Raw genomic sequence first — 14053 nt, 5'->3', positions numbered from 1 at the left:
CGCAATTACCAGTTAAAGCAGTGCAGTGCAAAATTGTAAAAAGACCCCTGGTCCTTGGGCTGTTAATTGGTCCGGGGCTGAAGTGGTTAAAGTCACCCGCTAGAATTAGTTTCCCCTTCTTGAAACCTATTTTATTCAAGACTTTTTTTTAAAATGTATCCGCATTCTCATTTGGGGCATAAATATTTACAATTGCACATTTTATGTTAAACAGCGTACCTCTGTTTTTTTTTTTTTAATGGGGATCGGCTATTTGGGGATGATTTCAACAAATGCATCCAAAGATTTCAAGTGGGAAAAGTACTCTTTTGCCAGTTAAGAGAAGGAATAAATGGCCTTCATTTAAGCGGACTCTTTCTCCTGCTTCAGGGGCATCCACCTCTAGGCAGTGGCGAGAGAGGCTAGAGGAAAGCCCCAGGGTCAGGCCCAGGCACAAAAGAAGTCCTGGGGATGGAAACCTGCAAAACAGAATTGTAAAGCTTCTGCAGTTCTCAGAAGTTTGGCAAGAGGAAATTCAAGACAGATGGGTCACATCTCCTCGGTAACTCTAGGGTACAAACTAGTATTTCAGGAGTTTCCAGCGTCTTGTTTTCTGAGGTCAAACATTCCCACAGATCCAGAGAAAAGGCATTCTCTGTTTCGGGCACTAGACCGATTACTGGCTCAGAGGGTGATCCAGTTATCTGGAAGGTGGTAATGACAGATGCCAGCCTTTCAGGTTTGGGAGCAGTGCAAGAAAAGGCAACTGTCCAGGGACAGTGGTCAGTTACAGAAAGGACCTTGCCCATAAACATCCTAGAGATTCGGGCAACAGGTCTGGCTCTGAAGGTCTGGACATTCAGGTTATGGGGTTGTCCTGTCAGGATCCAATCCGACAATGCCACAGCTGTAGCTTACATCAATCAAGGGGGCAGCAAGAGTCTTGCAGCACAGAGGGAGGTGAACCATATCCTAACTTGGGCAGAAAGGAATGTTCCGTGCCTATCAGCAGTTTTCTTTCCGGGAGTAGAGGAATTGGCAGGCGGACTTCTTGAGCCACCAGCAGTTGCTCCCGGGGAAATGGTCTCTTCACCCTGACATTTTTCAGCAGTTTGCCAGAAATGGGGGACTCCGGACGTAGATCTTCTGGCATCCAGGTTAAACATGAAGTTGGTCAACTTTGTGTCCAGAACGAGGGATCCACTTGCACGTGGAACAGATGCGTTGGTGACCCCTTGGGATCAGGTCTCACTGATTTATGCATTCCTTCCTATTCAGTTGCTTCCACAACTTCTTTTCAGGTTCAGGCTGGAAAAAAATGGTAATTCTGGTAGCCCCAGCATGGCCCAGAAGCTCCTGGTATGCAGAAATTGTAAAGATGGCGGTGGAGGATCCATGGTCCCATCCACTAAAGCCAGACCTACTTTCACAGGGACTGATCTTCCATCCTACCTTACGAACTCTAAATTTAATGACTTGGCTATTGAAACCCACAGTCTGAAGAAAGGTGGGCTTTGCGGGTCAGTTATCTCTACCTGGTTTAATGCAAGGAAGCCATCTTCCAGAACTATATATTATAAAGCCTGGAGGGCTTATGTTTCCTGGTGTGAGTCCAAGGGTTTTGCACCCTCGGAAGTACAACATTGGCAGAATTGTTGCCTTTCTACAAATAAGGGTAGAGATGAAGCTCTCCTTGATTAGTATCAAGGGTCAAGTCTCAGCTTTTATCGGTCTTATTTCAAAGACCGCTTGCTTCGCATTCTTTGGTCGGGGTGTTTTATGCAAGGGGTGATGCGGCTTAATCCGCCAGTCAGACCACCTTTGAACCCTTGGAACTTGAACTTAGTTTTGTCAGTGTTACAAAAAGAGCCATTTTAACTGATACAGCATATTCCCTTAGTCCTTCGGCCAAGGAAATTAATGTTCTTGGTTGCTATATCCTCAGCAAGAAGGATGTCTGAATTGGCTGCTCTTTCTTGTAAAGAGCCATATTTGATTATTCATGAGGACAGGGTCCTGTTTCGTCCTCATCCAAGTTTACTACCAAAAGTGGTCTCAGGTTTTCACCTGAGCCAAGATATTGTCCTGCCATCGTTTTTTCCAAAATCTTGTTCTAGGGAAGAGAAGTTACCACATTGTCTTGATGTGGTGAGAGTGGTCAAAGTCTATTTAACCACTTAACAACCGGCCCATAGCCGAATGACGGCTACAGGGCGGTTGTTTAACTCTGGGAGGCCGTCATATGACGTCCTCCCAGAATTCCGCTCTCGCGCGCCCCCTGGGGCGCGCACTCGAGAGCATCCGTGACCGCCGGGTCTACAGGACCCAGCGGATCACGGTAAATGGCCGCTCATCGCGGCCGTTTACCACGTGATCGCTCCGTCAAATGACGGAGTGATCACTTGTAAACATGTTATGACGCCGGTTCCTCCCTCCCCCCTCTCTGCACCGATCGGTACAGCGGAGGGGGAAGAGATCGGTGTCAGCAGCGCTGTGGGCTGCATCTGCAGTGCCCACATCGCTGCTCACCGAAAATTAACCCCTCAATTCCCTGCCATTACGTTGCAATACCCTGCAACACTCTGCAATGCTCTGCAACACCCGCCAATACCCTGATAATCTCTCTGCAATGCTCTGCAACGCTCTGCAATACCCTGCAACACTCTGCAATGCTCTGCAACACCCGCCAATACCCTGCAACATTCTGCAACACTCTGCAATGCCCTGCAACACTCTGCAATGCTCTGCAACACCCGCCAATACCTTGCAACACTGCAATGCTCTGCAACACCCGCCAATACCCTGCAATGCTCTGCAACGCAATACTCTGCAACGCCATGCTCTGAGATACCCAGCCATGCTCTGAGATACCCAGCCATGGTCGGTAATACCCAGCCGTAGACATCCCTCCCCCCTCCCGCCGCCCTCCGGTGCTTCTCCCGACTCGCCAATACGATCAAAGCCAGAATCTTCTTCTTTTTTTTTTTTTTTTTTTTTTTTCAGGCTTCCCAGCTTAGAGGTGAGATGTGGGATCTTATTGACCCCATATCTCACTGTAAAGAGGACCTGTCATGCCATATTCCTATTACAAGGGATGTTTACATTCCTTGTAATAGGAATAAAAGTGATCAAAAAATTTATTTTTGGGGAAAAAAATGTCAAACTAAAATAAATAAAGTAAAATGAACAATAAATATATATATATTTTTTTAAAGCTCCCCTGTCCCCATGTGCTCGCATGCAGAAGCGAACGCATAGGTAAGTCCCGCCCACATATGAAAACTGTGTTCAAACCACACATGTGAGGTATCGCTGCAAACATTAGAGCGAGAGCAATAATTCTAGCCCTAGTCCTCCTCTGTAACTCAAAACATAACCAGTGGGGATTTTTAAGTAGCGACGTTTGGCGCCATTCCACGAGCGTGTGCAATTTTGAAGAGTGACATGTTGGGTATCTATTTACTCAGCGTAACTTCATCTTTCACATTATGCAAAAACTGGGCTAACTTTACTGTTTTTTTTTTTTTTTTTTTTTAAGCACAAAACATTTTTTTTCCAAAAAAAGCATTCAAAAAATTGCTGCGCAAATACTGTGCGAGATAAAAAGTTGCAACGACCACCATTGTATGCTCCAGGGTGTTTGCTAAAAAAACATATATAATGTTTTGGGATTCTATGTAATTTTCTAGCAAATAAATTATGATTTTTACATGTAGGAGAGAAATGTCAGAATTGTCCTGGGTGCTCCAGAACGTCTGATGGTGCTCCCTGCATGTTGGGCCTCTGTATGTGGCCACGCTGTGTAAAAGTCTCACACATGTGGTATCGCTGTACTCGGAAGTAATAGTAGAATGTGTTTTGGGGTGTAATTTGTGGTATACATATGCTGTGTGTGAGAAATAAATTGATAATATGACAATTTTGTGGAAAAAAAAAAAAGTAAAAAAAAATCTTGATTTTGCAAAGAATTGTGGGAAAAAATGACAACTTTAAAAAACTCATGCCTCTTACTAAATACCTTGGAGTGTCTTCTTTCTAAAAAGGGGTCATTTGGGGGGTATTTGTACTTTTCTGGCATGTTAGGGTCTCAAGAATTCAAATAGGCCGTCAGTCCTTCAGATGTGATCAATTTTCAGATATTGGCACCATAGCTTGTGGACTCTATAACTTTCACAAAGACCAAATAATATCCACCAATTTGTACTTATTTTTACCAAAGATATGTAGTAGTATAAATTTTGGCCAAAATTTATGAAGAAAAAATTACTAATCTGCTAAATTTTATAACAGAAACAAAGAAAAATTCATTTTTTTACAGAATTTTCTGTATTTTTTCTTTTATAGCATAAAAAATAAAAAACCGAGCGGTGATTAAATACCACCAAAAGAAAGCTCTATTTGTGTGAAAAAAAGGACAACAATTTCATATAGGTCCAGTGTTGCATGATTGAGTAATTGTCATTCAAAATGTGAGAGCACCGAAAGCTGAAAATTTGTCTGGTTATTAAGGGTGTTTAAGTGCCCAGTGGTGAAGTGGTTAAAGACGACTGCTCAGTTCCGGAAGACTGATGTCTTATTTATACTGCCCGTAGGTCCTAAGAAAGGACAGGCAGCATTGAAATCCACTGTCACTAAGTGGATTCGGCAAATTATAATTCAGGCTTATGATTTAAGGGGTAAGATTTCACCTTTTCAAGCCAAAACGCACTCTACCAGAGCGGTTAATGCTTCTTGGGCAGTGCGTCACCAGGCCTCCATGGCTCAGATCTGTAAGGCCGCAACTTGGTCTTCAGTACATACATTCACCAAGTTTTATTAGGTGGATGTAAGAAGGCATGAGGATGTCGTCTTTGGGCGCAGTGTGCTGCAGGCAGCCGTATAGGTCCTCAAGTCTGGGGGTGCCCTACGGGTTGTCTCCCTCCCCTCAAATAGCATTGCTAAGGGACATCCCATATAGTTACTACTATGGCTCTGTGTCCCGTGATGTATGATAAAGAAAATAGGATTTTTATAACGGCTTGCCTTTTAAAATCCTTTTCTTGGAGTACATCACGGGACACAGAGGTCCCTCCCCTCTTTCCGGTCTTTAGGTATATTGCTTTGCTACAAAAACTGAGGTACTCCTGGTAGGAGTGGTTATATAGGGAGTGAACTTCCTGTAATGGGTATGCCAGTGTCCATCATATGAAGGTGCCTTTATACCCATATAGTTACTACTATGGCTCTGTGTCCCGTGATTTACTCCAAGAAAAGGATTTTATAGGTAAGCTGTTATAACAATCCTATATTTATTACAAATTGTAAAGATAAAAAGTAAGCTTAAACATCAAAGTTCCAATAAAAAATTACACATTGGTAACCATACAATACAAAACTGCAGTTATAACCTTTCCTTGCTCTATCCAAAATGGGGGGGGGGGGGGGGGGGGAGTTTTGCGTTTTGCTTCTACTTTTAATCCATCACCATGTAACTGCCCTCTTCCTCACATGACACATCTTATTTGATGAAAACTAAAGTCTAACTGTGAGATCTCCATGAACAACCATGGTGCGGTGTTAGTTCATCAATTCTTCTTGTCAGATTGTATCTGCTTGCCCGTATAAGATGTACAGTCACACAGATACACTGACAGATCTGCAGAAGACCTACATAGCACCAGCGATCTGCTGATCGGTGGGGCAATGGTTTACAGGCTAAAAAAAAAGCTATTTTTTTTCCCCTTACCAAAAAAAATGTGCATTTATTTATTTTCTTAAAAAGTGAACTTATCCTCCTAAAGCCCAGCCTCCATACCCTGGAGGCCCCTAAAAACATGTTTGATTATTTAATTTTTTTTCCCTTATGCTTGCTTTTTAAAAGTCTTTTAGGTCTGTCACATAACTCGCTGGGTAGGCCTCTTGAGTCCTTGATGATGGTGCAGAGAGAGGCTGCTTAATTGCACAGTGAATGAAGGATACGTTCATCACACCCCCTAGAGGCCAGGCTTATGATGCAGCACACTCAGTTCTCCATTCCCCAGGTTGAGTGATGCTGGTTATCTATCGACCCCAGACATCTTGTTGCAAGAGAAATATTGTGGGGGACAGCTCTTGAGTTGGGTTTTAACGTGAATTATAGCTATACCCCATAGTCCTTATATCCTGCATTCTGGTAAAGACCAGATGCATTGAACCTGACTGGCAATCCCAATGTTTTGCATGTCGACCAAGACCTAAAAGGCACATATGCTTCAGTGCATTTATTTTTTTCGTTGTTGCCATAGCCAAAATCCTATTGAGGTAAATATCCTTCTGAGGTTAAATTAACTTTTCATAGATTTAGATCATGTACGTAATTACAGTGTCGCTTTAATCTGCAAGAAAACTTCATATAAAAGTACCAATTTTGCATAGGTAGAAGAGGTTTGTGTTTATCTTTTTTTTTTTTTTTTTCTATGTATTCACTTGCTTACTCACATATACTTCCTATACATTTAGCTTGTAGTACTTGGTTAATTTAGATGCATTGCTTGGTGTTTCTTCAGCTGTTTCTGGATGTCCTGGAGATTGTCAAACCACTGGAAGTAATCAGCAAAGAAGAATTCCTTCCAAGGTACCATTTTTGGGTTTTTCATTTATCTGCTGGATTGTACGAGCTTGTGTTTGGGTACTATTGAAAGCAATTTCAACACTCTCCTCTTTTGAATTGGCTACTACTGAAGAGGTTGTAAAACTTTAATTCTATCCTATGCTCCCTCACTCAAATCTCTCCCTCTCAAGTGGCACCTTCCCCTCCCTTCTAAAACATGCGCAGATCACTCCCATACTTAAAAAGCCCTCACTGGACCCCACCAACCTGAACAACTTAAGACCTATCTCATTGCTCCCATTCACCTCTAAACTTCTAGAACGCTTAGTCTACAACCGCCTTAGCTCCTACCTCAGTGAAAATAACCTTCTTGACCCATTACAGTCTGGCTTTCGCTCTCAGCACTCCACGGAAACTGCCTTACTAAAACTCACTAACGATCTACTAACTGCTAAAACCAACAGCCAGTACTCCATACTCCTACTACTTGACCTCTCTGCTGCCTTTGATACTGTTGACCACCCGCTCCTCCTCAATAAACTACATTCCCTTGGCCTCCGAGATTCTGCTCTTTCCTGGTTCTCTGCCTATCTATCACAGCGCTCCTTCAGTGTCACGTACAACTGTCTCCTCCTCTCCATTGCCTTTTTCTGTGGGCGTCCCCCAAGGCTCTGTTCTTGGACACTTCTCTTCTCTAGTTATACCTCCTCCCTTGGTCACTTGATTACCGCCCACGGCTTCCAATACCACTTATACACCGATGACACCCAAATCTATCTGTCTACTCCTCACCTCACTCCTTCAGTCTCCTCTCGCATTACTAACTTACTAACTGACATATCAGCATGGATGTCACACCACTTCCTTAAACTAAACCTCTCTAAAACTGAGCTATTAATATTCCCCCCTGCACATGCCCCCCTCCATGACTTTTCCATCAAAATCAACAATGCAACCATCAGGCCCTCCCCTCACGCCAAGGTACTAGGTGTAACCCTAGACTCTGACTTGTCATTTCAGCCCCAAGTCCAATCGTTGTCAAAAGTTTGTAGATTTCACCTCCGTAACATCTCTAAAATTCGCCCCTTTTTAACAAATGAAACTACCAAGCTCCTCATTCACTCCCTTGTTATATCTCGCCTTGACTATTGCAGCTCCCTTCTCATTGGACTGCCTCTCCATAGGCTATCTCCTCTTCAGTTTATCATGAATGCTGCTGCCAGACTTATCCACCTTACCAACCGCTCAGTGTCTGCCAACCCTCTCCTCCAATCCCTACACTGGCTCCCAATCACCCAGCGAATTAAATTCAAAATGCTAACCACAACATACAAAGCCATTCACAACTCTGCCCTGAGCTACATCACCAATCTTGTCTCCAAATATCACCCAAATCGTCCCCTCCGTTCTTCTCAAGACCTCCTACTTTCAAGCTCTCTCGTCTCCTCCTCCCACACTCGCCTCCAGGATTTCTCCAGAGCCTCTCCAATCCTCTGGAACTCACTACCTCCACTGGTCCGGCTATCCCCTACTCTTGCTACCTTCAGGCGATCCCTGAAAACTCATCTATTCAGGGAAGCCTATCACGTCTCAAACTAATCTCCTACCACTTCCATCAGCTCATTCCCGACAGTTATAACCTTTTGTACCACCTGCCCCACCCTATTAGATTGTAAGCTCTTCTGAGCAGGGCCCTCTTAAACCTCTTGTATTTTATTGTATTGTAACTGTATTGTCTCCTTTTTATATTGTAAAGCGCTGCGTAAATTGCTGGCGCTATATAAATCCTGAATAATAATAATAATTTTGAATGGCAAAATTCAGTTTCAACGTTCATGGCACGTGATGAGGCTAGGTTAATAAAAACCATATGGGTAACTTCTGTATAGCTTTACCAGTATGCATATAAACTGTGGTAGACTGCAGAACAACTATTACACAAATCCTATTTGTAAGGCTTTATCTAGGAAAGCACAAACAGTTCGTTTTACCAGACTGCCACTTACTTGGATCACATGAGATGATAAATCTGCTAATCATGTTGATTAAGCTGGGCTGAAAGAAAAATCCTGCATTGTGAATATTTTTGCTTAGGGCAGAAATCGTCCAAGTAATAACCTTTTTAAAATACATTTAGGTGCCCTCCTGACCTTGTGTGGCCCTAACGGCGTGTTTCGCTACCTGCAAGTTTAACATTTTAAGCAGTCTCTAATCTTTTTTTTTTTTTTTTTTTTTAATATCACAGTGACATCCATGACGTCTTTTGAAAGGCATTGTTGTAACAACCCACAACTCCCCCAGGCTTGAACTCCTGCCTGTACTCTTAACTCACTTACTGCTTCCACATCCCCTCATTACACGTATATGCAGAAATGGGAATCGGACCTCCACATTACCCTTGAACCACAATGGCGACAAATATATGAAACTACTAACTTTTGCTCCAATAACATACTCGCTCTCCAAATGAATTATAAATTACTTTACTGCTGGTGCTTAATTCTGACTCGAGTTGCACATTCTACTCGTAGTGCTGGGACCTACTTCTGGGACTAGTCAGAGTTGGGCACTTGTGACCGCATATGGTTAACCTGTCCAATTGTTAATGCTTTGTAGAACCAGATCCATGATATGTTACATATACTCCTAGAGGCTGACTAACACCTTATTCCTTGAAGCTGTGAAATCTAAAATTCACTGGATTCTCACAAACGATACATTAACTGCCAAACTTGCCAACACCATGCATACTTTCCACAAATGAAGGGACCAATAAATGTCAAAATTCATGCCCTCAGACTTTGATCGCCACCTTCTAGACCTGTGAGAGACCATTCAATCCCCCTTAAGCTGATTAACCATCATCTAATATTCTCTGATGCTCCTCCCCTACCCTATGACCCTCTCCCGCTCTATTTCCCTCTTTTCTTACTCCTTTTTACTCAGTCCCTTTCTCATATACTGGTCAAATTGTGTCTATTATCTTGTCTACCACGTCTACTTTTTGACTTGCCTGCATTACTTGCTAACCCACTATGTATATATCTTGCTCTGGACTGTAGTGTGCTACCATTTGAAAATAATCAAAATCATTGAACAGAAATACATTTAGTTGATTGTTGATATTGTAATATATATATATATATATTGTTTATGTAGGGGAGATCGATATGATGCTCTCAGAGCTTGCATTGGAGACACATTTTGTAAGAAGATTCACAACTTGAATGTTTTCATGGTATGTAGATTATATATTTATTTTTGTAAATTAGTACTGTTAAATTAATCATATATATGAAACAACCTAAATCTTGAATTCAAATATTGTATAGAATTTCATGTACAAGAAATAACCCCATGGCCTTATGGCTAATACAAATGTTGATTAGAGAAAAATCCTATTATATTAATTATGAATTGTTATAAAAAAAAAACTCCACTCTGGTCAGGCTTTAACATCAAAGGGCCGGTTGCTCTTCTCATGTTCTGTCATTTCTGCACAAAAAGATGATTTATGGCATCAGTATACATCTTTTACTACATGTGATACTGTGCCTCCTATTAAAAGTGATATGCTGTGCTGGTCATATAGCAATCTGTATATTGATGCCTTAAAGAGGAAGTAAACCCTGATGGGTTTACTTCCTCTTTGATTCCCTGCAAAGGCAAAGCATAATGCATCTCTTAGTAGCCCATTATGTGTCACTTACCTGACACAGGAACCAGCGATGTCACCGCTGTCCCCTGTAGTCCGGCACATTCAATCTTTTCGGTGGGGTCTCGCAGCTCCGCCGCTGTCATTCGGCGGAGTCGCGATGACGTCACTCCCGTGCGCATGCTCCGTTGTTGGAAATGCCGCGCTCAGTACGCCTGCGCGCCGCTGTCTACGGCGCATGCGCCTAGACAGCGGTGCCCGTCTTCGGGCAAATATCTCCTAAACCGTATAGGTTTAGGAGATATTTCTTGGACCTACAGGTAAGCCTTAATCTAGGCTTACCTGTAGGTCAAAGTGGTTTGTAATGGTTTACAACCACTTTAAAGGCTGTACTGTTTTTGTACATGTTCTCTTTTTTGAAAAAGAGGAGCATATTTATTAAAACCATGTGCCAAATGAAGGTGTATTGTCTTTTTAAAAAAAAATGATTTAAGTAAACAATAATTATCAGAGTTCTTGTGAGGTTAATCAATGCTTATGTAAACTCTAAAATATGGTGTGGGGCTCTAGGCTTCAGTGGCCTGTGATCATGAAAGGGTGAATTGGCATGTAAATTTCATCTAGTTAACTGCTATTGCTGGCCTTAAATAGGGTCTGTTTCAAGAAGGATTTGGCATCCCGTAGAACTACTAAATATTTTTTTGGGGGGGGGTTTGTTTTTTTGTTTACAGGTTGGATGTGGTGCTATTGGTTGTGAAATGCTGAAAAATTTTGCACTTCTTGGGGTTGGCTGTGGCTCGGAGAGAGGATTGGTAAGCATTTGACCCATAGAGGGTATCCTTGTTTTGGTTTTTAGTATAAATGGGACCATTACACACTTTTTTTATGTGTCTTTTTAAAAGGGGATTTCTACTAAAACCAAAATCTTTCATATAACTTTTTTTGTTTCCTCTGTGTAGCTTTTATTTTTATTTTATTTTTTTCAAAACCCATCTCTCTTAAGGATTCTTCATCTTGTTGCTTCCTTTGCTTATTGACCCAGAGTCCACTGCTAGAGATTAGTGACAATAAGCACCTTTTTTATATTTGGAGTACTTCTTGAGGTTTACTTACTAAAGGCAAATGCTGTTGACTCTGCAAGGCAATTGGCCCCAGAAATAAGTGAATGAGGGGAGCTCTGCTGACCTTCATTCTACAATCATGTGCAAGGAAAAATGAATTTTTTTTTATATATTTTTTTTTTACATTTTCCCTGCACACGATTGGGTATTCTTTACAAAATTGAAAGTGCTTGTTAACCTAAAAAATAGAGATCCTGTTCCCTTAAAGCATATTAAACCGCATGGTGCTTTTGCTGTGTAACCTGCCCCTCGCTAAACTGTAATAAACCTGGCTGATCCTGCCACTTTCTGTGTCTCCCCCCCCCCCCCCCTCCTGTGCTGACCACGATAATCAGGGCTGTCAATTCTCAGCTCTCCTCTGCTCTCCTCTCTCCCCCTCACCAACCTGTAGAAGTCTTTTATAAAAACGAGGCATGTAAATATCTATCTTTTTAGAGAAATCTTCAGGCAGGTCATGTGACTATATAGGCCAGTTTCCAGGGCTACTGCAGGAGGGACTGAGCGGCCATGTGACCTCCCTGGCTTACATCAGAGGGAGATCTCGGCCCCTCTTGCAGTAGCCATGTATCGTAGGTGTACATCGGGTGCGAGTCACGTGACCGACCTGACGCTCTATAAAAAAAAATACATATAGATGCCTTGTTTTTATGAAAGACTTATACAGTGTGGTATGCCTAACTATAATAGAGGGGCTGTTTGTGATTTACATATACATGCAGAGCACAACTTCACTCGCAAGGTGAACAGTGAATTTATCTTTTAGTTAATGAACCATATTATCTCTACATTTACCACTTTTTGGGGCTATGTTGAGATCAATGAATTGGTGTGACATGTGTGTAGTATATCATTCACCATAGTTATATGTAATATGATATAGCAGTGGATGATGTAAAGGGGGAAGTCGGAGTTTGGTAGTACATGATCTTTTGCACTTTCTGTAGCAGTCATATAGTAGTGATGTGGAGGATTTCCAGGAACTGAATCACCAGTATCTGTATTCACTCCTTAGTTAACAGCATGCAAAAATTGACCATTCCAAATATACATGAAGTCGATTTTAATGCGTTTCAGCTTTTCTAGCAATTTTGTACATCTACAAACAATATCTTCTGTTACCTGATGAAAACATTTTACACAGAAGTGGCCTTCTCTATAAACACTAGTTTATAGAGAAGGCCACTTCTGACCATTGTCTGCGTTGATGATATGAGAAGCTAAAATATATGAATTGTAACGCGTTACTTAAAGGCTCATACTTGATTTAATGGTGTTTGTGTTTATTTTATTTTTATTTTTTTGCTTGAAACTCATTAGTGAGCAGTATAAATATTCTGGTATTTGCTCAGCATGTATTTTCAGATACCCCTAAACTTCTGAATTTCTTATATAATATATATATATATATATATATATATTTTTTTTACATCTCTTCTTTATGCACCAGTAATAAAAAATGTAAGTTGAATATTATATTCAGTTATTTTGCTTTGCTTATAGATCACAGTCACTGACCCTGACTTGATTGAAAAATCAAACTTGAACAGGCAGTTTCTCTTCCGACCTCACCACATTCAGGTATGTTTACATTGACTACTTCTTGTTGAGCTGTTAACACATTTATTATTGATGCCATATTATTGTTTTCAATGTCTTTTTATGCTGGAGCGCAAGGCAAACCAATAAATACACAGCTTGATTGGTTATTTTGATTTACTGACCATGTATATCCTGACCTATTTTGCTCTTGTTATCTCTTAATGAAAAGGTATTTTGTGCCTTTGAAGCTGTAGAGTGTCCAGTCAGGCTTTACCTGATTTTTCATGCTTTTAATTTTCCCAGCAGCCAGTTTTTCTGTAGGCTGTTACTTTTTGGTCCTTTGCAGTCGACGGTAATTCCCTGTACACACCAGCAGAATGTCAGGAGATATTTGCTGTTTCAAAAAAAAAAAAAAAAAAAACGGCCGTCGGTCTGTCTGACAGTTCATGCTGGAAAACCAGTAGCGACCGACTCCTGATCAGCGCTGTCAGCCAATGGCAGAGAGCATTAATCGGAGTGTTCTGGCGGGGGGCTGTCCCCCTGTCGGAACACGACAGCTCAGCAGGGGAGATCACTGGACTAACCTTGCATGGTTTGTACAATTTTTTTCTCTGACCGGAGCTGACTTTTTATTTATTTTTTCGTGCAACCCAGCAGGTTGTAGTGTGTACCAGGCTTAATCCAAAGATCACACAGCAATAGATAGACTTTTGAGAATTAGGATGAATTAGAACTTCTGTTAGGTTGGTGTGTGTGCCAGGTTGGCTAGAATTACCCCTCATCCCCTGTCCCTGCAATAGCTGCTACAAGGACAGAACATGATGGATATCTCTCCAACAGGTTCCACTTATTTTATACAAAAAAAAAAATTGGGTTGGAAAGTGTTGCCTAGCATTGTTAAGTTAACCAATGCTTATGTAAACTACTAAATATTGTGTGGGCATCTAGGCTTCAGTGATCTCCGGCCATGAAAGGGTTATTGGGATTGAAGTTCGATTTAGTTAATTGCTATTGATCTCTTTAAAAATAAGGTCTGTTGGAAGCAGGATTTTGCATCCAGTATGGCTACTAGCTTTGGAAATATTCTATATATTACTTATTAGGGATCGACCGATATCTTTTTTGATGCCGATATTTCGGCCACCTCTCCTGCCGATTATTATTATTATTAGCTGATTTTTTTCTTTTTTT

At 41.4% G+C, this 14053-nt stretch overlaps 1 protein-coding gene across 2 annotated transcripts in view; it reads left to right on the top strand.

The window, feature by feature from the left end:
- UBA6 (ubiquitin like modifier activating enzyme 6) overlaps positions 1-14053 on the top strand; it is a 179489-nt gene that overhangs the window by 66736 nt on the left and 98700 nt on the right. For both annotated transcript variants that reach the window (XM_077476136.1, XM_077476137.1), the window contains exons 15-18: positions 6504-6571; positions 9707-9785; positions 10934-11014; positions 12824-12901. In XM_077476136.1, the coding sequence (XP_077332262.1) occupies positions 6504-6571; positions 9707-9785; positions 10934-11014; positions 12824-12901 (306 nt within the window). The remainder of the gene's footprint in view (positions 1-6503; positions 6572-9706; positions 9786-10933; positions 11015-12823; positions 12902-14053) is intronic.

The sequence above is a fragment of the Lithobates pipiens genome, unplaced genomic scaffold (genome assembly GCF_037356315.1).
Source record: "Lithobates pipiens isolate NorthernLeopardFrog02 unplaced genomic scaffold, aLitPip1_a1.2 Scaffold_13, whole genome shotgun sequence".
Taxonomy (NCBI): Eukaryota; Metazoa; Chordata; class Amphibia; order Anura; family Ranidae; genus Lithobates; species Lithobates pipiens.
This window is presented reverse-complemented; position numbering and strand designations above follow the sequence as displayed.